Here is a 25,618-nt window from a genome sequence, read left to right on the forward strand (position 1 = left end):
TATCAGTTAAAACATCTTATGAGAGATATTTGTTGGAAAAGGCTTCAGTCTCATGCTCAACTTTATTTTCCTTGGATGACTGATCAAGAACTTCAAGATTTAGATTGCTTTCTTATATTTTGAAGTCATAACTAGGCTGGAACACAGGCCTTAACAACTTTATTGGTGGAACTTGATTGCTTTGATATGCAGCAGTTGAGTAACTCATTTGAGAAACACCTCTTCACCTATCACCTTTTTCATGAATCCATCTCTATTATTGCAATCTTTAAGACAAAATGGTTATTTGTTTTATACTAAGACCTGTAATTTCTTTGTTTCCCCCCATTTTTTGTAATTATATTGTTCACTGTATTCTCTATATTGTTCACTGTATTCTCAAATAATTTTCTTTTTATAGCCTACTATTAGTTGGGAGAAGCTCTATCAGGTCATTAATGAACTATATATATAATCCAAGGCAGATTCCTTTGAGAAACATCATTAGATTCTATAGCCCTGAACAGAAACAGCATCCACAGACGCAACCAATTTGGAAGATGCTGTCAGTTAAATCTTTTTTGAGAGGTCCTCCATCTTATTTATACTAATGCACTGTAAAGAAGGTGCTATAATAAGGCATTAAATATGTTAAAAACACTTGAAACAACAGGTACCACTGCAAATGTTAAACTGCCTCAAAAAAATCAACCAATGAGTTTGTCCATTGAATCCTTAGGAGAAAATCTTCACTCTGTAGAGGTGATATAGTAGTATACTAAGGAAGAGACACACATGGTATGAAAGGTGATAAACCTATTTCAGCCATGTAAAAATTATCAGCCTTCTTGTGCTATTAGGAAACCATTTAGGTTTAGTGGAACCTTTCACTTTGTTATAAATATATAATCTAGAATATCATATACACTTTTTACTTATAATCTTGGTATATTTACTTTATTTGGACCTTTGATCTTTTTAGTTCTTCTGTGGTTATAGAAAGAAAATAAGGTGAGAGGCTTCTGTGCATCTTTTTAGCTTTGGTCTTAAAGATAAAGGGGCAAAGAGATAACTGGGCACCAGCCAAGCTTGCTTGATAATTTTATAAGTGTCAATAGGATACAGGTTATGTTTTTCTTGTAATAAAAATTGTTACTTTAATCATGAAGGGTTCCAAAAGGGTGAGGAACACCACACACAGCTGCATGGTTCATCCTGTCCCAGGCCAACCCATAAGGAAGTAAAACAGTAAAAAGTTGTTTTTTAAGAGAAAGAAAAAAAGTAATTTTTTTCCCCCTTCAGTCTATTTGCTACTGAACAGGTACATAGCATATCACATTTCTTGGATTTCAGGCATGCTATTTAGGTAACAGGTAGAATGGCAAGGCTTAAAACTTATCTGTCAGGCTCTCAAGTGACTCTGTGCAGTTCCCACTGAAGAAGGATACAAAGCAGCTAATTTACTATCACCAGGGGAAAATGTTATAACATAAAAACATTCCCTCCCTTAGCTTCAAAAGTGTCTAGTACCAAGGGAGCCTAAGTATTTGTAAAGCTGATATCATGCATATGCCGCTAGTGTTAACAGTTACACATACACACCTAGCATCTGTTTCTATGTAAAACAGACTTAATCGCCCCAGTATGATTATGGGAAAATCTGTTGTAGATATTTAATGCAAAATAAAGAAATAAAAGGATAAATGTAATTTTGGAGAATTACCGCTACATTACTAGTAAGATTTGAAGGGAAAATTTGCTCTTTATCATGGCTGTCAACAAAATAGTTTATTTCTGCCTTCTGAATATCTTAAAATAGAAATGCTGATCTTTTTTAAGCATGACATTTGGTACTTCTTACAGCCTCTTAATCAAACTTAGAAATGGTTCCTCTAGGAAATGCTTGAACTTGAACGCCATTTCCCATTTGCTCTCATCTTTCTTTCTTGATTGCTATTCCTTCTTCTTTCACCCACATCAGTTTTCATTGCACCTCATTATTTGGCTGGTAAGGCAGAAGAGAAGTCATTTTTTAAAGCTATACCATAAATATTTTTAGGTTGACCTGCAAGGATTCTCTACAGCCTGGTGTAGTATTCATCTCAGTAACAGCAAGAGAGAGCAATACTTCAGTAAAGTACCTGATCTCAGAATTCTTCACATTTTGAAGACATCAAAGATGACTGCACATAAATATTTGGTCTGGCAGCTCATGCATTATAGTGCTTCATTAATTATATGATATTGTACATAAGCAAAGCAAACATCCCATCCCCAGTTCTGATTAAAAATGACATTGGTTGACCTGATCTAACAAGTTCACCAGGCAAGCCAGTTACTATAGTCAATGGTACACAGTGATGTGATTAGCATAACATCCAGCTACCTTTGTTTCTCAACCTGAATGACCAGGTACCCCTTAACAGCTTGGTCAAGTGGGAGTAACCCAACTGGAATGGGGCTTAAACTAATGCTTCAGAAGCTACAGCAAAACATCTTGAATGCTCTGCTATTATCCTCCAGTTGTTCCTACTGCTTGATGTGAAATTATTTGTATTTTTGTGCTAATGTTTGTATCAGATGAAACAGAAACATTAGCAATTATTTTTTTTTAATTGGAAAAGCATGCACAATTGTAATAGGAATGGATTATTCTTGAAGAATGGCAATAAAATCTGCAGTGTGTGGGAAACATGACACCCTTCATGTTTCTCAATAATCAAAATTAAATCTGTTCCAGGTCTTTCTTTTTGCAATGCTCTTTTTTACTCACTTTCATTCACCAGTCCATAAGGTTTAAGTGTTTCTTCTGGTGGAAAAAAAAAATAGCCTTGTAAAACCATCTTGGCATTTGCGTGTGTACACACACACACACACACACACACACACACACTACCACCACCACCACCATGGCTTCCATGCGATATTCATATATTGTATTAACCATACTAGTCAAAAGAAAATTTCAGACATTCTTAAACTTTACTATGTTCATTAAATAGAACTTCTGTAAACATTAACAGATTCATAGAATTGAAAATTTATTTTCTTAAGAGAAAAAAGGAGGGGAGAGAAACCTAAGAAACTGTTAATGCATGTGTATTTTTCCAGACCTTCCTGCCTGCTTTGCTATTGTATAAGTGTTAGTATTGGCTTTTGAATTTTGATCTTAAATTAGGTAGATTTCACACAAGTAAGACATAACTGGGCAGGAGGGACATCTGTTGTATGCAACTTCCTCTCTTTTAATAGAAAGGCACAGATATTGACCAATAAAGTCCTCAGATGATTGTTTCTCTGTTGGCATTGCTAGCAATACATTCTGAGTAAGATGCCTCTGGCAGACATTACACTTAGGATGCAATTAATCTGTTAACTGTGCCACAAATAGTAATCCTGCCATGGGTTCAGGGAATAAATAGCATGGTGAAATGGGAAAATGAGCACAAAAATATTCCACAAAATATGTTTTCAGGTTGCTGAATTAAGGGGAGCCCATCACAGGGTGCAAGGTCAAAGGGAGCTGCAGAGCTCACCCTGACCTGGCATAGTGCTTGCCTTGTTCTACAGCTCCTGCAGGGGCAGAGAAGAAAACCACTTTCTGACGCCAAGTTGTGGTGAGCCCTGAGGTTCCCCATGACTTGGCAGGTTGTCAGTCCCAGCACCAGGGTCTCCAACAATCCCAGTGCAGTCCTGGTCCTGGGACTGATGATGAACTGATTGCAGGTCCCAGCTCTGGCACCACACTAGAGTTTTGAACCAGCTCCTGTGTAGCTACAGGATTACACCAGTCTCGGACTGGCTCCCATTTTGTCCCAGGGCTGGGACTGATAATTATGGGAACGTCCAGACGAGTGCAGCCATGCAGTATGTGGCACCACAAACATATATGCAGGGGTCAAAAAAACCTGCAGAAAAAAAACAAACCAGCAGCACACACACTGGCAGCATGCATTGTTGAAAAGCAGAGCCAGGCCTCCCAGAGCTAGGCTGTGGCTGCCAGACCGGCTCTGCCCATCAGGAGCACCACAGCTGCAGCCCCAGGAAGCCCCCAGGACCCCAAGTAAAGGTGCTAGGGCCATCCCAGTGCTGGCCCCTGCTCCCCCTACTGTCCCCAGGGTAGCTTGCCGTGCACCAAAGTGCGTGTGGCATGGGCATTCCCCAGCGACAAGCAGCTGAAGTGCAAGGTACGCCACTGCTACTTGTCCCCAGGAAACCAAACATTCATGCTCATCTGGACGCAACCTATTTGATTATTGGTTCCAGCCCTGAGACCACATCAGTTTACACATTGACACCCAGCATTCTACTTGCCAGTATACGAGGAGCCAAGGATCATAACCATAATCAGGATCCTGGGCTTCCTCTGCACTGGCAAGTAGTAATGGTGCAATTATGATCAGATCCCTGTGCATCTTGCTATATGATTGTTGGGACTGGGGATCAGATCCCATTGCACCATTATGGCTAGAGACAGAAATTACACATAAACTGGTTTAAGTGATTGGAAACAGGTTCAAATCTAGAACACAACAGAACACAATAGAAGTTCAGTGCACATAAACCGCTTTCAAAATGGCTGATACCAGGTTAAGATAAACCTGGATGGATGCAGCATCAAACTTAACTAATTTAGGTTAAATCAGTTTATTGAATTTCTGTCCCAGATTCTCTCCAGATTCAAGTTTACTTACTTGAAGCATCCCAGGATGCTTTGCACCTTCCTTGCAAACTCCTCATTGCAGGATGGGCAAGCTAGCCTTGGTCCAAGCATTCTGGGCCAGGTGAATAGGGAAGCATGCTCTAGCACCCCCTGGCTTCTGGCCTGGGCCACTGCAGGCATATGACTGCATTTCACAGATCAAAAGTTAATGCCTGTTCACTTGCTTATCAGTTTAACCTATAAAGTTTGAATTGACTCAGCCTTGGGTTTAGCTGTCTGTACTTAGCTTAAATGAATGTGTGCCAAGGGCCAGAAAGTCCTATTTCAAAGTCACAAAAGTCATGCTCTATTCTTTTTCATTTCATCCAGGAGTGGGCAAAATATGGCCTGCGGCCCAGATCTGGCCCAACAGCTGATTTGATCTGGCCTGCAGGGTAGTGCCAGCCAATTGACTGGATATGGCCCTGTAACAGGGGGCCTTCTCAGGGCTGCTTTCCCTGCAGCCTGCCCACCTGTTTCTGGGCTAACAGCCTGCCTTCTCATCTGCCACACCTTTTTGTTCATTAATTAGTTCATTGATGTAATTAAGTGGGAGGCTGCCCAGTTCCTTCCCTGATGCCAGGGGGCACTATCTGCAGCTCCATTCCTCCCCTACACCATAGCCCAAGCCTTGCTGATGGTATCTAGGCGTTATCATAATCACTGGCCCCCACACTGGGCCCCAGAATTCTACTAATTGAACCCCGCCTGGAGTCCTCTCCTCAAGGGGTCTCATCCACCTTCATACTAGGCAGCATAACTCCATGAACCGCTTCCCCTTACGGGTGTGCCCCCCCGGGACCTTTGTGGCTCACTAGCCCTGGCCCACCTCCAGGCCAGTCGGAACCGCAGGCCCTCAGCTCTTGGGTGTTCCTCACAGTGGGCCTGAAACAGGGGGGTGTCCAGACAGGTATGAGTCTATGGCCTTTTCTCTCTCTCTGGGGGGGCCACCCTACAGATCCTCCAAATATGAGGTAACCAACCCGGTTGTGGGGACTAGGGGTTAAGGCACCCCGACCCACCTTTTACTGGGGTGGTAACTAGCCTGGCATTTCCTGGGGGCTCCCGCACCACTGGGAGCCCCACCAAGCTACCTGCTCCTGGCAGGCGATGTTGTTGCCTGCCCTCCAGCAGCAGAACTGCCCTGTTTATATGGGCAGCCCCTGATTCAAAATGGCTGCCCTCATCAGGCACCTGGCAGCTGCCAGCTCCAGGCCCTTAAAGTGGCAGGCACAAATGGTTCCCTACCACAGGCCCATGGCTATCCCTGAGGCACTCTGCATGAGGCCAAGCTTGGTCTGGGGCAGCCAGGGCTGAGTTCCTGCCGGTACCTACCAGCCCCAGCCAGCACACACAATTTCTGGCAGGGCTGTCTCAATGTGGCTGCAGCCCCATGGGCGCTGCTCAGCTTCCCTCACCTCCAGCAGCAGCTCCTCTTCCTGCTCCTCCTGTGTGGTTTCAAGCCAGAGGGGGAGCTGCAGCAGGGCAGCTGCTGCCCCAGCGTGCTGGGCTCTGGCTCCAGCTCCTGGCTGCCTTCCACCTGCTCCACCCACCCAGAATGATGAATAGCCACCTGTGAGCAGGTGGAAGGTGGCCGGGAGCTGGTGTCCCACGCAGTGGGGCAGGAGCTGAATGGTGCAGTAGGGGCAGGAGCAGGAGCAGCCACCACCACTGGGGGTGAGAGGAGCTGCCACACTAGGAGCAGTCCAGCTAGTAAGCTGTGCATGCCGGCCAGGTGGGACCAGCGGGTGCTGGTGGGATGGTGGGAGAGCAGCAAAGGCTGCCCTGGTTGGGAGCTGGCAGGGCTGAGCCCCATGCAGAGCACTATAGACAACACCTCCTGTATAAGCTCTGCTGCGCGCACACCTTATCCCCTCACCCCGGCTGGCTCCTGGGACCTAGCACCTAGGAAGCGCCCCTCACACACACGCACATAAGCCCTCTCCCCTGACAGGGCAGGGGCATACAGGCAGTGGATTTCCTGTCCTGCTCCCAAACACCTCTCTGCCCATGATCCCATCCCACATACAGAGTTTTGGTGAGTTGTTGCATGGGTAGGGGTAGAGGGGGCCTGCAACAGCTCATCAAAATTCTCTATGTGACTTCTGGCCTCAAATAATTGCCCACCCCTGATGTATTGTGTGGCTTTATGCACACCCAACCCAAATATGATTCTCTGAAAATATATTAGCAGTCTAACTGTGGCAAGTGCTACTTAATTCAATGACAGTGCTTCTGAAGGCTAAGGGTGATAAACAAGGATCCTCATATTGTCAGGAACTCTTTTGTAACATACCAGGCTGTGTTCTTCTGACAAGTTGACGTAGCATATTTAGCAGCTAATTTCTTAAACTATAATCAACTGGAAAAGCAGTGACAGCAATCCTGTAGAGTGCACCTGCATTACAAAATGCTCCAGTATATATATATGATATGATATATGACAACAGCTACAGTCAGACACTAGATGCACCGGTCTACATCATGTTTAAGTGAATTCAGTGGCACTTGGATACTCCAATCTGCTTCCAACATTTACAGCCACAGTTCAGTGCATTTGTACAGTTTCAGGAAAGGTTTCAGAGCCTTACTGACCCTCTGGACAGAATGCTAAAACTACCACAGCATGTTCCAGGATATGCATTGGCAGCCTGTTGAATGTCCAATGATAGAAGAGAAGCTGAAAAGAAAATGGATGAAAAAAGTAACATCACGACCAGTGAGGTAAAAAATAAGTAAAGAAACATGAAACTGGTCAGTAAAATAAAGATGACTATTTAACTGATTAAAGAGGGAAAAAGTGGCATTAGTTATGCTGAACTTTAAACTGGAAAGCAGAGGAGAAAGGGAAATTACATTTAAATGTAAAATATTTCTCTAATATTTCATAGAAATAGGTAATTAAAACCAATCGTGATAATAGTCTGTTGATATCCAGTCTTTTTGTCCAAGAAAATTATAGCTGCAGCCTTTAAACTGACATTGTAGGAAGTCCTGTTTAATAATTCTAATAATAATAATTCTGTATTACTTTACTTTATTTTGCTTGCTGTTAAAAGACAATCAGAAAAATATTGCTTTGAATATAATGGCCTTTTTGATCTAATAATTCAGGTAGGACAAAAGTAGAGAATAATAAAGCCTTTCAGACATAGAGGGTTGTTAAACAACAGCATGCATATTTTCATTGCTTTATATTTTCTGACTTTGAGGGGAAAGCACAGTGTCTTCTTTATGCTTCAGTGTCACAGCGAGCCAGCTCTAACTGATGATAACATGCATCTTTGATGACATGGATGAACACATCTAAAATTCCTTCTAGCAAAACTGTAATCCTGTATGGAAGGTCAATGAAAATATGCCTATTAAACCCAACTGGTTCTAAGCAGTAAGCAGCATTTCCTTATTAGGATTTCTCTGCTTTGCTATCTGATTTCTACAGGGACATGCATCTATTTACAACACTAAATCCTGTTGTTCATATTTTGCTTCTAACACATTTCCTTTGTTCATTTCCTAGAGGTAGACAAACAGGATTGGTGTTATTGTTAGCATTCTCTGAAGACATACTCAATGCAGATGTAGCTAATCCCCTCCTGCTTATTATTCAGCAATCAGTGTCTGCCAATAGGATTTGGGATTCCCAAAAGACAAAGTTTAAAGTGAAGGGTTAAATTCAACTCATTTAATGACATTCTCTGTTCTTGAGACCATTCATCACATTCATCCAGTTCCATGGAGGGAGCTAAGGTTGCCAATTAAGTTAAATTAAACTAGACGGACAGGTGTCCAAATGAATGAGATCACTGTCATGATCTGAAGGAACTTTATTAATGACACAAAGTAAGCTTAGCAAAGACAGTTCTTTTAATCAGTTTTATAGTCCCTGACATGCCTTGTAAAAATTTGGGATATATCACCTATAGAGCTACACTCCCTAAGAAGTGATCATATTATGAGTAACCTGCTGGGTTACTTAGCTTAAAATTTTAAAGTGAACTTATTGACAGCTCCCAATTTTTCTGAGACTAAATGAATCACCAAGAGCTAAAATGGGGAATGTGAAGCTTTTAAGGTTAGACCTATGGATATAGATAAAATACTTAACCATTACCATATGATTTGCTTAAAACATCTGAAATACGTGATCTAGCAATTCAGAATTTTGGATTTTGTTGGTCTGTCTAATATCTAGCCTCATTCACTAAAATCACTGAAAGGGTCATGATTTTGGGACAGGAAAAGATAGGCAAAAATCTTTAAAAACTTAGTTAGCTAATGTTATATGAGTTATTTGAATGCTCCCAAGCCTCTCTAAGAGCTGACTGAGCAAGTCACATCAGCTTTGTTTTACAGCCACTTACATAGCTTGCCTTTATCTTTCCTCTTTCACAGTCTTTGAAAAGAGAACAGTTTTATCTTGCCTTCAAAGGGACTAAACATTTGTTTCAAATTAGGCTTGTGCTTAAATACCTTGATGAGGTAGGCTAGGGAGACATTACACGTAAACTGGTTTAAGCGGTCAGAAACTGGTTTAAACCTGGAACAGAACAGATATTCAGTGCACATAAACCAGTTTGAAAATGGCTCAAACTGGTTTGAGATAAACCTGGTTGAATGTAGTATCAGACTTAACTGATTTGGCTCAAACTGGTTTATGCAATGTCTGCCCCAGACCCCTTGTTGGTTTAAGTTAAATCAGAGACCCCCAGCATCCCAGCCTGCTCCTGGGCTGGGTGGGGCTCTCTACTCCACAGCAGGGCTGGTCCCTTCCCTCTGCTGTCTTGCAAGAGCAGGGGTGGGGCATGCTGGCCTGCCATGGCCCCTGAGCCAAATTCCTCCCTCCATCCCTTCGCCCCCCGACAAACCCTGTGGACCCCCACAGCTTTCAGGCAGCCAGGCAGAGATGGAGTTAATTCCTCCCTCTGTCCAACTTGCCTGCAACCAGGAAGGGGATTCATTCCCCTCCCTGGCTGGGGAATTAATGGTCAGGGGCAAGGGAGAGGGCAGCAAGAGCTCTCAAGCCCAGAGCTAAGACCTGCAGGACCAGACCAAGAGGTGGGAAGTGTTGGCAAACACCTGACAATCATCACACATATGTGCTAGAGATGGAGTTAAGGGTAAACTGCAGCCCAAAGAATGCAGAGAGCTACATTTACATTATAAAGCAGAACCCATAAAATCTAAACAAACCCTTTCTGAATGCCTGGCTGTAAGGAGACACTCTGCCCTCAGGATTAGTAAGACTTGTGCAAGGCTTTCTCTTGTCTTCCTGCTTTACATTCTAAGTTAGACTAAGTTGTGTCTGCTGTGTTTTACTGGGCTGTATCTTAGCTTAGGCAAAGATTTTTGGTACTTCCCTGTTGTATGCTTTGCAAATTGCTGTGTTCAATACATGCTTGCTTCAGAGAAAGGACTTTTTCCCATCCCCACTGGGAAGTCTGGCAGCCACTCCCCCTACCCCAGCAGACTGATGGCTGGGATCCTGTGTGTCCTGCTAGCCCCAGCTGGTGCCTGGCCATGCCCCTTCCTGAGGGGCATCTCTCTTCCCACCCCTTTGGCAGTGGCTGGCAGGCATACTTTAGCACGCCCTGGCTTCTGGCTTAAGCCACTGCAGGCACATACCTGCATTTCCTGATGTAACCGAGAATATCTGTCCAGTTATTAATCAGTTTAAGCTGCACAGCTTAGACTAACCTGCAAAGAGTGAATTAGTTCAGGCTCAGGCTTTTTAAATGTCTGTCCCTAGCTGTAGAGTGTAAAATAATGACAGTTTTAGGTAAAGAGCAGCTGTTATTGTGCAGAATCTGAATCTCACCCAAAAAGCCTTTGGGAAAGGGTAAATTTTGGGGGAGGAATGACTGGTAGGCTGATTTAAAATAATGGTTGCAGTTAGAAGTGCTTTGGGTTTTGTAATATTGGAATAAATCCTGGGGAAATGGACTAGTCGGAAGGTGACAGGTGAGGCAGCCAAAAGTAAAAGACAAAGGCTATTTATCACATCCCTCTGTAATTTATCACATGGAGATCACCTTCACAGACATATATGTATGCACTCCTAAGTATATTATGGGATGTATGTCATAGGGGAAAACTGCCATCCTACAAATAGATGAAAAAAGATTTAATAATGCTATATATATACTGCAATTATAAAAGCTCAAAGAAGCCATTTTACAATTGGGAGTATGGGAGTAAAGCTCACAAGACTCGCATGACAGTGCAAAAGGTATAAGACTAACTTTGACCCTGTAAGCCTCCCATGCTGCAATCAAGTGCACTAACAACAAGCCAGAGGTGTTCACTGCATGAGCAGGTGAAAAAAGGTGATTGTAGGAAGTGTGAAGACAATTATGTATCCATAATACATTCATCCCAATGTGCAAGGACATCTGTTAAAATGCTTTCTCTTAACAAGGGGCTTCAGAGATATGTTATGAAAGCAGGTGAAGAATCATAAATAGAGGATAAATTAATAAGGTGCTGTGAAGTGGCACAATGGAAGTGCAAAGCAAGTATCATGGGAAACACCTCCCATGAATAAGAGCGAAGATAATTTTAAGTTGAAAATAAATACATTGAGGACCACCTGCTATTCTCAGCTGCATGAATCCCTAAACCTGTGCTGCCATTTGCTGTCTTCCTCCCCTTTTACAGAGGCCTCTCAGGGTGTGTGGGCTAAGATAAGCAGCTGTAGCAGAGTACGTAATAAGCAGGAGAAAGAAATGAATGTGGTACCTTTTCTCTCTAGCATGCCCTTAGTACAAATCTGCCTGGAAGTTACCCCCAAGGTCAAAGAAAGGGTCAAGAAATTGAGAGGGAAAAAACAGGAAAAGCTTCTTTTGACCATTTTATACGCTCTTCAGAGTTCACAAAACACATCTTTCATTCAGCCCCTGATATCCAGCAAACACCAAAATCAGCTTGCTCACTTGCCTACTGGTTTGATCACATTACTGCCCACTTCAGATTCCTCTTTGGACTCCCCATCTGTTACGGAATCAAATTTAAGCTCCCTCTTACCATGTTCAAAGCTCTATACAGTTCTTGCCCTTACATTGCCCTCCTAGCTTTTTCACTGCTAATGTTCCCATTCCTTTGTCAGTTCTTTGAAAATAATCTTTTATTCCTTTTTATGTGCTCCCACCATTGCATCCTTTAGCCCACTGGAAAGTCCACTATTCTGTTCACACTGAATGATTTCTTAAAGGAAGATCAACTTCCGATGTATTGTCTATAAATGTAGTGAACTTGTATTAAAAATCCCTGTTTGCTATTCTTCTTTTCCTAATTTCCATCTGTCTGTTCTGTGATTGTGGGTAAGGACTGCTCCCTCTTGAATGTAGTGGCCAGGTGCATCATTGATATTACCCTAAACTAACTAAAAATGTTTTTAATAGGCTAAATTTTTCCAATGTGGTGAGTAACCAAGTGCTTATTCCAAATACCTATTATGGATTCAAGTCACTAAATATGGTTTTAGGTTCCTAGCTTTAGACACAAACATTAACAAAAAAATCAGATCTAAAACCTAAATACGGACTTCCAAGCTCTTCTCAAGACAAGGCCAAAATACTCTCTGCAGGCAATTCTGACATCAAATGCAAGCAATGTTTTGAAGCCAACATTCAAAAGGATTATTTATGCAAATAGTGATGGACTGACTTTTATTATTAAAGCTTATAATAAAGCAGATTTAATGTGCAATGTCTAGTATTTCTCTCACTACAGTTTTCAGGAAAACTGTTTTTCAAATGTCTTAGATGATATGCTATGCCTTACAACATCCAGATGTGTTAAACCCCACAAGAAGAAATTTGTGCATGATTAAGGAAACCTATGCCCCCAAAACACCAGGCAAAAAAGACCTAACTTTAAGTTAACTTGCTTACTGTTGAACTGACTTCATAAGGTAGAAAGCAGTGCAGGCAGGTTATCCTCTAGAGAGCCAGTTGAGGGGCTTACATTTTCCTACTAGTACGAGAGAGCAGGGAACAAGAAAGCCAAAGCAAAGGCTACCATATAGTCTTGGGAAAGACTGCCCATAAAGGCTCAAGATGTACATATGCAATTCAAATATAAATTTATGAAAAAGCAGATATGGGTTGGACCCATGACGGACTATGGGTTGGACCAAATTAGTAACTAAATTTAATCCTATAGTTTTGACTCCATCAACACTTCCATTAACAACAGAAAGAGCTTTGCCTAAATCATGACACCATAAGTTCTGACTGATCATTCTCTAGCTTGCAGGAAGCACTGGTATATATACCTTGAGCCCAGGATTACTTTTATATTTTAAATATAATTTTAACTGTCACCAAAGTTATTTGGCCACAGAAAAGAAACTTATGAATGGAAGCTTTCCCTATGGAAAAAAATGACAAGGTAAGTCAAGCTTCACACCTACCAGTCTTGTTCTATATGGACAAGAAAACAAGCATTCACTGAAAAATAATATTTAGCAATAAAGCATTTTGAAAAATTCAAAAATTCAACAAAAATACATTTACACATGCACACGCTCTACATGCAGGCACACAGACACACACTGAGTAGGAATGAATGGCATACACCTGCCTTGCTTAAGGGCAAAATCTTTTTAGAAAACATTTACTAGTTACAGAAAAGGCCCATTCCACCTTTCAAGAGAGTTGCTGCTTTTCCTTGCACTCAATCACAAATCCCTGCAAGCTCAACTTATCGCTTTGATAAACTATTGCTATAGTTATCACAGGTGGATTTTTTTTAAACTGACATCAAGCAAAAATAAAAGAAAATCCTGTGTAACACAAAGCCTAACAAAAGGAGTTTTATTTCCAGTAAGCTCTAAACAATAATGCATTTCAGCCCAACATTTGTCCTTGCAGGTAGATTCCTCTGTTTAGCTTTGTCAAAAATAAATAAATAAACCATATACCTGGCATTAAATTCTGTAATATGAAACTGAGTGAAAATCCCTTTTGGGAAACTGAATGGGCTGCATTTTGAGAGATGCTGAGCAAATTGTCCTCCCTTGGACTTCTGTGGCGTTATAGTTGTTCAGCTCCTGTCAAGAATTGACCCAAAGGGAGTTTTATATTAATAGAGAAACTAGGCTTTGGGTCCTATTGGTCAAGGCTTCCACACTTATAATAAAAAAGACTTATGAAGAACATGGACAACAGCTACTAAAAAGAAGTGAGTTTCTGCTAGGCTTTAGCTGCTGACAATGATCATAAATGTTTTTATCTGTTATATATCTATATACACACACACACACACATACACATATATATACATACACACATACATATGTGTGTGTGTGTGTGTGTGTGTGTGTATTCTCTGTTTTACAAGCAGTTTTCAAACTCAGAGGCAAATGTTGCAATGTGTTTTTTAGTTATTTAAAAAGCAATACACTGATTTCTAAAGTACTCGCAATTTACATTTCCATTAACTAAAGAACAAAAGCAAATAAAAAATCAATTGAAAAAATAGTCTTAAAAGCTGGCAAAATCTGAATAGTTATCACGTTTGGTTATTTTACTCTACATGTGATCATTAATTCCATATTTTCCACATTAAGTGAAGGTTTAATAAATCAAAAACTGAGTGCTTACTGCCAGTATGCAACATCAAGTACAACCCTGAGTCACGCACATGTATACATATGCACATATACAAACACACACAAGCAACATGTAGAAATAATGCTTCAAGCCCAATGCATTTTGGTGGACAGTGATTTAAATTAAAACATTTCTTTGCTCCAGCCAATTTCTGTGTTTTGCAATAAAGTGGGTAGTAACTAAATACAGTATTTCTTGCACTTTAGCAAAAACTGCTTTTTCAACAAATGTACACTAGGCTGTAATGAGCTATGTTGTGTAGTGGCTAATCTGCTAAAAAAAAAAGTAAGAAGAAATTCTTCTGCCCGGCTCTCAGGTATTAAGTCCGTACATCTTTTATGTTGACAGTTCAGCTTCGGGCTATAAAATAGAAGAACCTGTTCTACATCTACTGTTTAAAACAAGAGCAGAAAACCTAAACCCCCATCAATCTGATGTCTTAGTTTTACGACTTATCTGTGGCAAAAATGAATCATAAGAAAGATTTGTTCTGATTCCACAGACAGATCCATCAACTTGCTGGTGCTTGTGAATCATGCAATTCCTATAGAGACTGGCAATGGTACAGTTGCAGTATTAAACATGCTAAACTGTTGAGCTACTGATACCCACTTGTGATTAATCACAGGGAGAGCCTGCAGTAAGTGGACTCTTAGAAAACATAGATACAGGCACGCACAGACATGCACACACCCGCCCACCAAGCCATACAAACACACACATACAAATATTTTCATTTGTTTTACACTTCTGCCTTCTCTGAATTGCATGCGGTTTTCTGTAAAGCTCTATCAGGACCAATGCAAATATAATAAGGCAGACTGATTTAATTTTGAATATTATTCAGATGAATTTTGATCCAACTCTTTTGGAATATAAAATGCATACAAGTCTACAGTTTCCTTCTTCATATTACTTATAAGCGCTTTAAGAAATAATACAGTCTATCAAGTTCTGAGCTGCAGTCAGGAAAAAAAATAGGAAGCTTTATAATCTTACATGTAAAATTCTGATCACAAGAGAAGACAGCTAGCAAATGAAGTATTTGCTCACCTGGCAGAAGCAGATCAACAGACTGAAGTCTACTTGTGATGGTGTGTAGGGTGAGGATAGCAAAGGAAAGCAAAGTCGGGAATGCTTGAAAAATAAAATATTTTTAGTTAACAAGTTGAAAAATAAAAGGTTGGGAAAAGGGTCCATTTAAATTCTGAATCCCTTTCCCAAAATGGCCTCTGTTTTGTCTAATACAATCTTTTTGAATGGTCATCTCTAAAAAAGGTGCGACAGTAATGTCACAGAAATGCATAAGACCTTTAATGAAGGACTAATACCTAATTCTGCGGAACATACTCAGGAAAGATTCTCACTGAAATGAATAGTTCACTTATTGTATGGGAGAAAGGTAATCAGTATATCACAGTGGCAATGCACTTGCTTTCAGATAATAGTTTATTGGGCCTTTACCTCTCTTATAGCACCCTAGTTTGGTTGATTCATATGCAGGGATCCTGGTTTTCTCTAATAAAAAAGAATCCCCAATTTTTTTACTAAAAAAAGTAACCCAAAATCCACATTTTCCATGATATCTATACATTAGTGGCATTTCATTTTAATCATGGATTAAAATGTGGATTTGGGGTTAATTTTAATTAAAAAATTGGAGATTTTTTTAAATCAGAGAAAACCAGGATCCCAGTTCATATAGCAGCCTCAACACGATAATCGATGACTTATGTAACACAAGACAAAAATTAAACTCTCTCAAGTAGAAGTTTGTTTACCTTACTTCAGTGGTCAAAGTATGCATGGGATATCTGTGTACAGTTTAATGGCAATTATTCCATTAAAAATGGCTCAGATACATAATCGATTCATTATTTAGATATGGTAAGTAAATCCAATAAATTATTTGAGCTATAATAAAAAGAAATCCCATGCAAAGCACATGCAGAATTTTTTTACCAGATTTCTTAGTCATTTAATCTACTTTATGAAACTGCTGAAGGAAACATTCAGCTGTTTGCTGAAAGACTGACTTGGGGATTATTGGAGCAGTATAATTGTTCAACTGATCAGATTTAAAAAGAAACACTTTGTTTTACATTAATCTTGCTGGAATGGGCAATACATTTCAGAAATAGATCGCTGTCTACAAGTCTTGCCAAAAATGTCTGGCTGAGAGCAACTGCTGCTTATTTTTTTATTATTATTATTTTGAACAGTTTAATTTTCTTATTTTCAATCTTTATTCAACATCTGTTGTTCCCCCCTCCTCTGTAACATAATTATGCGGTATTCCAGCATAAAACAGGTTGAGCAGTTAATAACGGGCAGCTTAAACATTTTTTCGCACTGTTGCCCTGCAGATGTTTCTTTCATTTTTTTTTTTCAGGGGGAGCTTCTTGTTTAATTTGTGTATGTTTCTTTCCTGCTCTTAAAGTATGCTCTCACAGCATATGGAAGCACCTGAACATAATCTGGGATGTGCACATGTTTATGCTGTTCCTATAAATGATATTCAGTACATTAAAAGGGGGAGTAAAATCCATTTTATTTGTACAAAAGTAATCAAGTATTTATCCTACACAAATTAACACTGCAGGCACTCTGAATTCACATCCACAGTCTTTCTGTTTTCATAAATACTCTCTTTTATCCAAACAGCCATATATTTTATTGGCTAAATTTGTCATAACCCCCCCCATACATTTTAAAAGCAATCATGCTTCAATGATAAATACGCTTCATTTTGGAATACTTCATTTTGATAAGTAGCACTTGACATTTAGCCCAAAAAGATGAAAATATTTCAGTGACAGATGTTAGATCTGTTCAAAAGGTCCACTAAAACAAGGAGAAGCCTCTATGGAAACAACTTGTTTTTCCTTAAATTTTCAATAAATGTGATTGTTAGAATATATAAGAGGTCCTAATTCTAATGAATTACATGGAATAAGGTGTTGCATCATGTAGGAGCTAACTGAGAAAAACAACAACATCTTATGCATGTTCACTTAATTCACATTAGGATAAAGAGTTTAAACAAATCATGTTCAAAAGAAGAAATAAGGATAGAAATAGGAAGACTCTCAACCCGCATGCAATGGATTGTAAGTGAATAAAGCCCTGGAAGTGCCTGGGAAAATACATGTCAAGCAATTAGATACTTCCTTTTGGTAAATACCCTAACTGAAATTCGTCCAATGTATGATAATGTATTTTTCACAAGCCGGATCCCACTTATGCTTGATAACATAACAGTGTATTTGCTCCACATAATTGTGAATTAAAATGTCTTAGTTTGCACTCCTAAGACTGACGGGTGTTGTCTTTTTATACTATAATGTTTGTTTTCTGTATTATCGCAGTTTGTTATTTAGTATATATGGACAATTTTGCGTATTCTCTCCATATATCCTGGTAGGCTGTTATTCATAATGTTGATTTTAATCTTTTTCCAGTTCACTCTGCAGCATGCAATTTTTTTCTCCTGTGTTGGGTTCCACTGACACTTTATTTTCCAAGGAGAAAAGATATGAAGCTTTATTAACGAAGTAGTATATCATTTGATAAACTCTTTTAGAAAGTATATATTGCTTTTTCCTTTCTGTTTTCTCACAAAAGCTGACCTTATAATTTTGGGATTTATTTTCTTTAACACTTGTTAGCATTGAAGACAAACTTAAATTTTAGCATTCCTGTTTAGCATCTGCTCTTCCAAAAAAGTCATAAAATAGTTTTGGAGCCCTTTTCCCAGCTTTTCAGTAAAAGCGAAAACACAGTTTTGAACTAGCAGAGTAAGCTAGAGGCAGATAAATGAAGAATATTTTTTAACTAAATATGAATAGAAAATATTTCAAAAAGATTCATATCCTTTCTTTGGGCAAAATTACATATAGGAGAGTTACAGATTATCAGATTATTCCACTTTCTTTTTGTTCTTCTGAATGATGCCTTTTTTTACCCTCAAGCAGAAGGTTAAAAATCATTTTGAAATGAAACACCTCAGATTTTAAATCTCTCTTTGTGATAAGGAAAGGAGAGGCATTTGATTTTTTTTTTAAACAGTGCTGAATGCTAGAAAATGCTTTAATAATGAAAGATTACATATGTAACTTTTTTAAACGTGCCCTATAAAATTACCTATAAATATGTGCATATTTAACATCGAAGTTTCTTTTGTAATGCAAAAAATTTACTTTGGAAATAATATTTTTTTCTTCACAGGGGTTCTTCAGCATATGCTTGCAACAAATCTCTTTTATAGTTTCACTTTTAAATTACCAAAGTTACAGAAAAAATCCTTATTACAAACTATCCTTACCCATTCTCAACAAAGGAATCAAAGCAGAAAAGGGAGTTTAAAAATGGAGAGGAGATGCTGAAGAATGTTAGAAGGAACTAAAAGGCAGCACCCCACATCTGATACATCCTGAAAGTACCTGGAAAGACTATGAAGGAAGAATACTTTCTACTAACTGTCACGTAACAGTGCATTGCTAGTTATTGTGCAGTCACGTGTGCCTAGAAAACTGGGAGTCACGGAATTGATCTAGCTAGGTTTTAACTTACACCAGGGCTTTTTAACTTAACCGTGGGTAAAAAATGACAACACCATCTTCAATACACATGCGCGCGCACACACACACACACACACACACGCACGCACAAAGAACCCCCACCCCCATTTTATACAAAATTAATGCAACTGTAATACTGTGTATGGTAGAGTCTTTCTGCCACATCATTACAGCTTGAATGAAAAAGAGAATGCATACTGTATTGCAACCCTGCAAATTATACCCTGCTCACTTAGCTTCACATATCCTCTCTAAGCATCATACAAGCATCTTAGGTTTCATTGTCTACAGGTGGGAATTCCACTAAATAGCTTTCTATAGGGAATTATGTAGGAATTTAATTTAATTTTTCATGACATTTAGATCATCACCTAAGTTGATCTGAAAAAGATGCAGAAGAATAACTTATTCATATTATCAGATCTTGATCAAAGAAAAGTAGAGGAACAATAAGCAATATTGCAGCATATTTTTGCTGCACATTATCTTGCTTTTTAGAATGGATTTTGAGAGTCCTAAAATAAATAGGAAGACACAATAAGCCATACATAAATATATATGGGTATGTCTTATATATTTATCTCCTTTCTTGAATATGGTTACAGAAAAAGAGGAAAAAAGATTTTAAACTTTTTCTATTTAGAGTCAAAATAAAACACCACACTGCCAGCTAGATGATGGTCTGTATTTAACTACCTTGTCTTTTCAGATTCTATATGTGAATTCAGAGAACAGTTGTTTGTGTTAAAGAAAGCTCAAAATATAAATTCAATCCCAGGTTTTGTGTTTTCCGTGCCTCAAAAATGTAAATCTTATAACTGCCACTAATTGATGTCTATACATTTGTAAGCAGGACCATAATTGTTTTGGATTCTGAGTATGAATTTGTGTTGTATTGTTCTTTCACTTGCCTATTTGCTTAATTCTTATCAGCAGACTCTTCCTTAAAAACCTTTCAGACAGAAGTTTCTGGGTTTTTTGCTGGAGCTTTTAGTTGGTATGGATTGGCATGATCACCTCTAACTTTTTTTCTCTCCCCCATTTTCCATCTTTCTTCTCCTTTCCTGTCAGAGTTTCATCCCCATTTCTTCAGTTATCACTTATCCGCAAATTACATGCTGATAGCATAACTGCTACAGGGCACAGAAAGTAAGTTTGTCTAGTGGATCACTGCCTGAACCTATAAAGCTTTAAATCTGGGTATCATTTCAATCATATATATGTGTGTGTGTGTGTGTATGTGTGTGTACATCCGTGCACACACACACACACACACACACACATATACATATCCATATACATATATATCAGCAGTGTTACACTAACAGTGTTGCACTAACTAGCAGAATACACTAACATGTTTTTCTTCTGCTAGATTTGACTCTACTCATTATTAAAATCAATATTTCTCTTTCCATTCCTGTTATGCTACCATACTGCTGGTGTAGCCATCACTACTCCAGCTCTATCCATTACCAGGCACTGATTAGTCCAGAAAGGCAGTTCACAAGACCTGCCTTTCTTATAACATATGGCAAACCAAACAATTGCTCTGACATTCCCAGTCACAATTCACTATATAACTTTACGCAGTTCAAAGAGGAAAAAACTGTCCACAGAAACAGAAACACAGGCTTAAGAAAGCAGATTTCAGGTATCTAGCATCTATACACTGCATGTGGCAGAAGGCCACCTCTGTTTCTCCCGATAAACTCTGCTCTGTGACAATTTGGTTAAGATGGGCCCTGCAGAAGGTACACACCGTACCCTATCTCTTTAGGTAACCTGAGCTGGATACATTCCGGAGGGAGGGGGGGAAACCTGCTCCCTCTGCCTACCTGACTGGGATCACATACCTGGGTGAGGGGCTTGGGCTCCCTGGGGAGCTAGGAACTGCCAGTCTACCCAGCAACTAGTGATGCATTTCAAATTGGTTGGCTGACAGCCAACAGGTGCTGGCCTCCATTGGACCAGGTAAATGAGGTCACAAGGGCTATATAAGTTAAGGACTGCGCAGGAAGAGGAGGGGGCAGCAGCCATGAGGAAGACTCAGAGAGAGAAGAGCTGGACTATCTGAAACTTGCTCTCTCTCAAAACTCATGATCAAGGAACTGCCTACTTCCAGAGGGAATCTCCACCTGCCTCTGGATGATACTTGTGAGTAAGCTACCTGAGATCTAACTAGATATATAGCTTGCAGTAACTCAAATGTGTGATCAAAAGTTACCTAGTCATGGGAGTTTCCTCCATGGGATTTCTCTGATATTGCTCTACCCTGTACCCTATTCGAACCCTACCCCTTGTAACCAATAAAGTTCTCCTTTGTACCTAGTGTGAGAGACTTATTCGGAGTGCATCTAGATTATGCCTTGGGGTCCCCTTGGCTCAGCTGACTAAGGGAGACCACTACTTGTACTTCTGACTGAGGGAAGCATCCCAAGTTCTTGAAGTGAATCAAGTACCCTCAAGGGCTACTAAGCCTGTGTTTCCCAGGGTGGTCAGAGCCAGAATCAAGCCCATTCCTGGGTGATGGCAGTGGAACCCCCAGGCTAGTGGGTGTACTCCAGGAAGGGGGTCGGCCAGACATGGGGCACCCTCAGGGAGGCACTCAGAGCCTGGAAGGTGGTCGGGCACAGTGAGGTGGGTGGCTCAACGCAGGAGTGTCCCCTACTGGCCCACCACACTGCATAGTATCATTTACTAGGTATGGGCACGAAACAAACAGGCGAAAGTGACACAAACTAAAGCTGATTCTGATCCATGCAGTATTTTCTGCTAACAAACAATCCAAAACCTTATCAGCATGAAGCACTCTATATAACAGGGCAATGCGTAGGGTGTGGATGGGGGTGTACATGCATCCCCTGAGAGTGCTGGTGCACCCCCAGCTAGGCCACACTCCCTGTTAAGCCGGTGGGCAGGGGGGCAGGCGGGAGCACCAGTGCACCCCTGCAAGTGCCAGCTGCCAGTTTTCATGGTCCGTGGGATTGGTTCCTCTCCCCTGTCAGTGGGATCAGGACCCTCCCCTGGTTGCTGACACATGCCCCACTTGACTCAAGAGGCACCATACACCCATACTATATACTCTGTATCAGTGAGTAGAATGGAGGAGGTAACAAGCCCTTTGCTAACCCTCCAGGATACTCAGTTTACCACAGATCCAGCCCTGCAGTAAACATCTCAGCATCTACACATGTGGCCCTATTAGGCCGCAGGAAACTAATAAACTCCGCAGCAGGTTAGTACTTGTAAATAGAACCCTGTGATCCAGCCAGCCCCTCCACAGTACATTAAGCCAGGCCAGAGCATCCCCAGGCTGGCAGACTAACCTGTGTCCCCTGCCAGCCAGGGCTGTTCCAACCTGGCTCAATATGCTGAGGACCCAGGCGCACGTTCACATGGTGTACCCAGAAGCAATAACCTCAAGTACAATATTCATCAGAGTGTGTTGCTTTGAAATAATTGCATGTGTAGATGCACCCACTGTCAGTCATGCTCTGGACCAGAACTTCAGCCTAGATGTCAAGATTGAGAATATTCCCAGTGAACCTCCTGGATGGGCCATCACCTCATGAGAACAGAAATGTTTCAGCTTTCAGGGAAAACACAAAGGAAAAAAAAAACGGAACAAAACACAGTGATCTTATTTCAAACTCAAATAATCATGGACTTCCAACAATTTTTTAAATGTGCTTAAACGCCACAGCATTCTATTCCACAAGTGAATACCATATTTTATCACATACAACTCCTACCTTTTTTTCCCAGAAAACAGTTGGTGGTAACTGTTATGTGCATTATATGTGAGAAATATGGTAAGAGCAGTTTCAGCTGCATACAATCCAAAGGAAGCAGAACAAAGAATAGACTCTACTCCCTAATTGCTGCTACTCGCTTACTTATTACAAACAAAAATTTTTTGTTCTTCATTCTGTCTTTCAAAAAAAAATTGTGTATCTTATTGTGGAGCATATTGTATGTGGCAAAATATGGTAATTATCACTGTTCACTCACCTCATCCATCACCATGCTGACTCCCAAATGAATGCTTCCTCCCCATGGCTCACACTGATCTCCTTGGTTTTCTTATAGGCTGCATCATAAGATAGAGGAGGGAGGCAGGGAGGGAACTTATGTACTGATGACAAAAAACAAAAGCTGATACAGACAGGATGAAACAAAAAAAATCCTCAAACACTGTACTAAAGTGGTATTACAGGCCAATAAAACCTTCTTAACAGACTCCACTAAAGCTTCAACATTCACCAAAAAGCTATTGAAGGTAGCTGAATGTTTACAGTTTGCAACAAAACTAAGAACTGTGAAGAACCACCATCCTACTATGAAGATTACAGATGTTTGAGGAGTTTTCTCAAATAGCATGGATCAGTGCATCTACAGTCAAAAGCCAACAGTCTACCAGCATTCCCAATTCAGTACGCATCATCACAATACACCCTATACCCTGAGAAAGTCCTGGTCTAAAAACTGTGATTCTGACCAAGCTCCTCCAGACTTGTGAAAAAAGAGTTGTGGGCAACTGGCATCATTTATATTATTATGGATCATTTAGAAAAGGAGTCTTCCTACCTCCTTTAAATATGGAACAGTCTGACCAACACTGAAGAAAGCCACCATAGCTAACTGCCAGCCAATGTCAAATCTTCTGTTTCTAAGCTGTCATAGACAATCTAACCAAAAGCTGACTGAAAGATCATCTAAAGGTAACTAATGTTCTAAGACAAAAACAATTTGGGTCAAGGCTAGGACATGGAATTGATACCATCTTAATGCTACTATGGGGAGCTATCCATTCTCTTTCACCTGGATTTCTCTGCAGCATTCATCATAGTTGACCATGAAATATCACTTGCATAAGAAAGCTGGCAATGCTTCACTGTGGGGTAGAAGAGGAGGTACACTAAAAAAAAGTATAAGTACTTCCTGAAGGGACACAACTAATAAGGAATGATGGGTGTGTACTCTACTCCTAACCCCTTAATAGTGGGCTCTGACAAGGATCAGTTTTATTTCTGATCCTATTATAAAACTACATGCTATCACTTTATGGGATCAAGCATCAGCTATATGTAGAAATCAGACAACTGTAGCTATCCATCTTATATACAATCATAGTATTTTTATCAAGATGGTTCAGTGATGAGACATGAACACAGAAAGCTGGTTGAAGCTGAATTAGAGCATTTGGTGGTGGACACAGGAAAGCATTTGGAAGAAATATTGTCACTGCATTTTCCAATAGCTGAAGGTATGTTCTACCAATAGGTCAATTCACTATGCAGTTTACTCTTCCACATCTATTCTTCTCTTGGACACTTTGTTGACAGTAAGGCCTTTATTTTGTTTCACCCACTTAATAGCCAATGTGTAGCTGGTGACAGTGTCCTGTTGTGGACAACCAGAATCAAGGTGCATTTCATTTTGCCTGTGAAGAAGCACGGTTCTGTATGTTCAAGGGGGAACAAGTATGCAGACCGCAAACCTAGAGATGAACTGTACTACACACTGCAGGAGCACACAGCTCTCTCACTTAATCCAATGAGTAGTATTTATACACATCCTCAGTTACAAAGGACACACATTGCTCTCCATTCCAATTTGTGCTAAGACATCCTTTTCCCTGGAATCCTGCTTTCTCCTAACTGAATAAGGTATGTACATCTTAGCAGGACTTTATCCTCAGAAGCTAGACATCTGTGCGGGCAGCAGCACAAGGCTCTTCTTCCTCCATAAATAACCTTGTTGCTAGATCATTTACCCAGGACATGGGAGACTCAGATTGTAGGTGGCAAATAGAAGCTGTAAGTGCCTTTTAGTGCCCCCTTAAAGCTGGTCTACTGAGAAGTTAAGAGTATTCCTTGAGCAGTCAAGAAGAAAAGAATCACAGGGTCAAAATGAGAATAAATAAGATGAAACCTTACCTTGTAGACCAAAGAGAAAAGCCCAGCTTTGAAAAAGAGTTTACTATGGGTTCTGACCCCTGCTCCTGAGGCTATTCATGCAATTTACCCAATGACTTAATGTCAAATACATCTTCATTGTGATATCAAGTCATGTCAGTATTCCAGATCTCATTTTAGTAACATTGGGCAATGGATCTGGCTCAATGAAATTGCATCAGTGCAAGTGTAGGGTACTCTACCGTGCAGTGCACAAAGGGCACTGAAAACAAATGGATCACCAATTCTCAGTATGCCCATTTGCCCTTCTTGAGATGAAAGGTATGTCAGGAAAAACGAGATTTCAGGAGAGATTCTACTGCACAAAAAGTAGAAGTCAAGAGACCACTATGCCTTGTCAAGGCAGCATTTATCTCCCTGAGCCACAGTCAGTCACTTTTCTTCTTGTTTTCCTTCCATCCCTGGCTACTTTCCCTTTTGGAAGTCCAGTAGCCTGACCTCAACAGGAAGGTATACTCAATCTTGCTGTGGCTATGGCCCAATATTTAGGTTGCTGCCCTGTGATAATGATGATGAGGGCTCAAGTCTCCTCAGGGAAGGGAAGTCTAGATCTTGGGTCCCCCAGGTTCTAATCACAAAGCTGGTTGGCAAAAAGTGGCCCACAACCCAGTTTCAGACTACTGCTAGTGGTGGATTTTGGTTGACTGCAATTTCAAAGGTTTATGCTGCCCTTCTATGCTCTCAGAGTAGAGCTGAAACACAATGGAGTGCAAGTGAGCTTGAATGCCTCTAGTATAATAGTGAATTTCATCCAAGTTCAGC

The 25,618-nt window shown here is 40.3% G+C and overlaps 1 protein-coding gene across 1 annotated transcript in view; it reads right to left on the reverse strand.

The window, feature by feature from the left end:
• The window catches only part of PCDH17 (protocadherin 17), a gene marked incomplete at its 5' end in the record, with an annotated part of 116,727 nt that overhangs the window by 17,441 nt on the left and 73,668 nt on the right, over positions 1–25,618 (reverse strand). Inside the window, 2 exons of the mRNA XM_025210163.1 lie at positions 2,753–2,788; positions 15,349–15,432. Of these exons, the coding sequence (XP_025065948.1) occupies positions 2,753–2,788; positions 15,349–15,432 (120 nt within the window). The remainder of the gene's footprint in view (positions 1–2,752; positions 2,789–15,348; positions 15,433–25,618) is intronic.

This window comes from Alligator sinensis, unplaced genomic scaffold (genome assembly GCF_000455745.1).
Source record: "Alligator sinensis unplaced genomic scaffold, ASM45574v1 scaffold80_2, whole genome shotgun sequence".
Lineage (NCBI taxonomy): Eukaryota > Metazoa > Chordata > Crocodylia > Alligatoridae > Alligator > Alligator sinensis.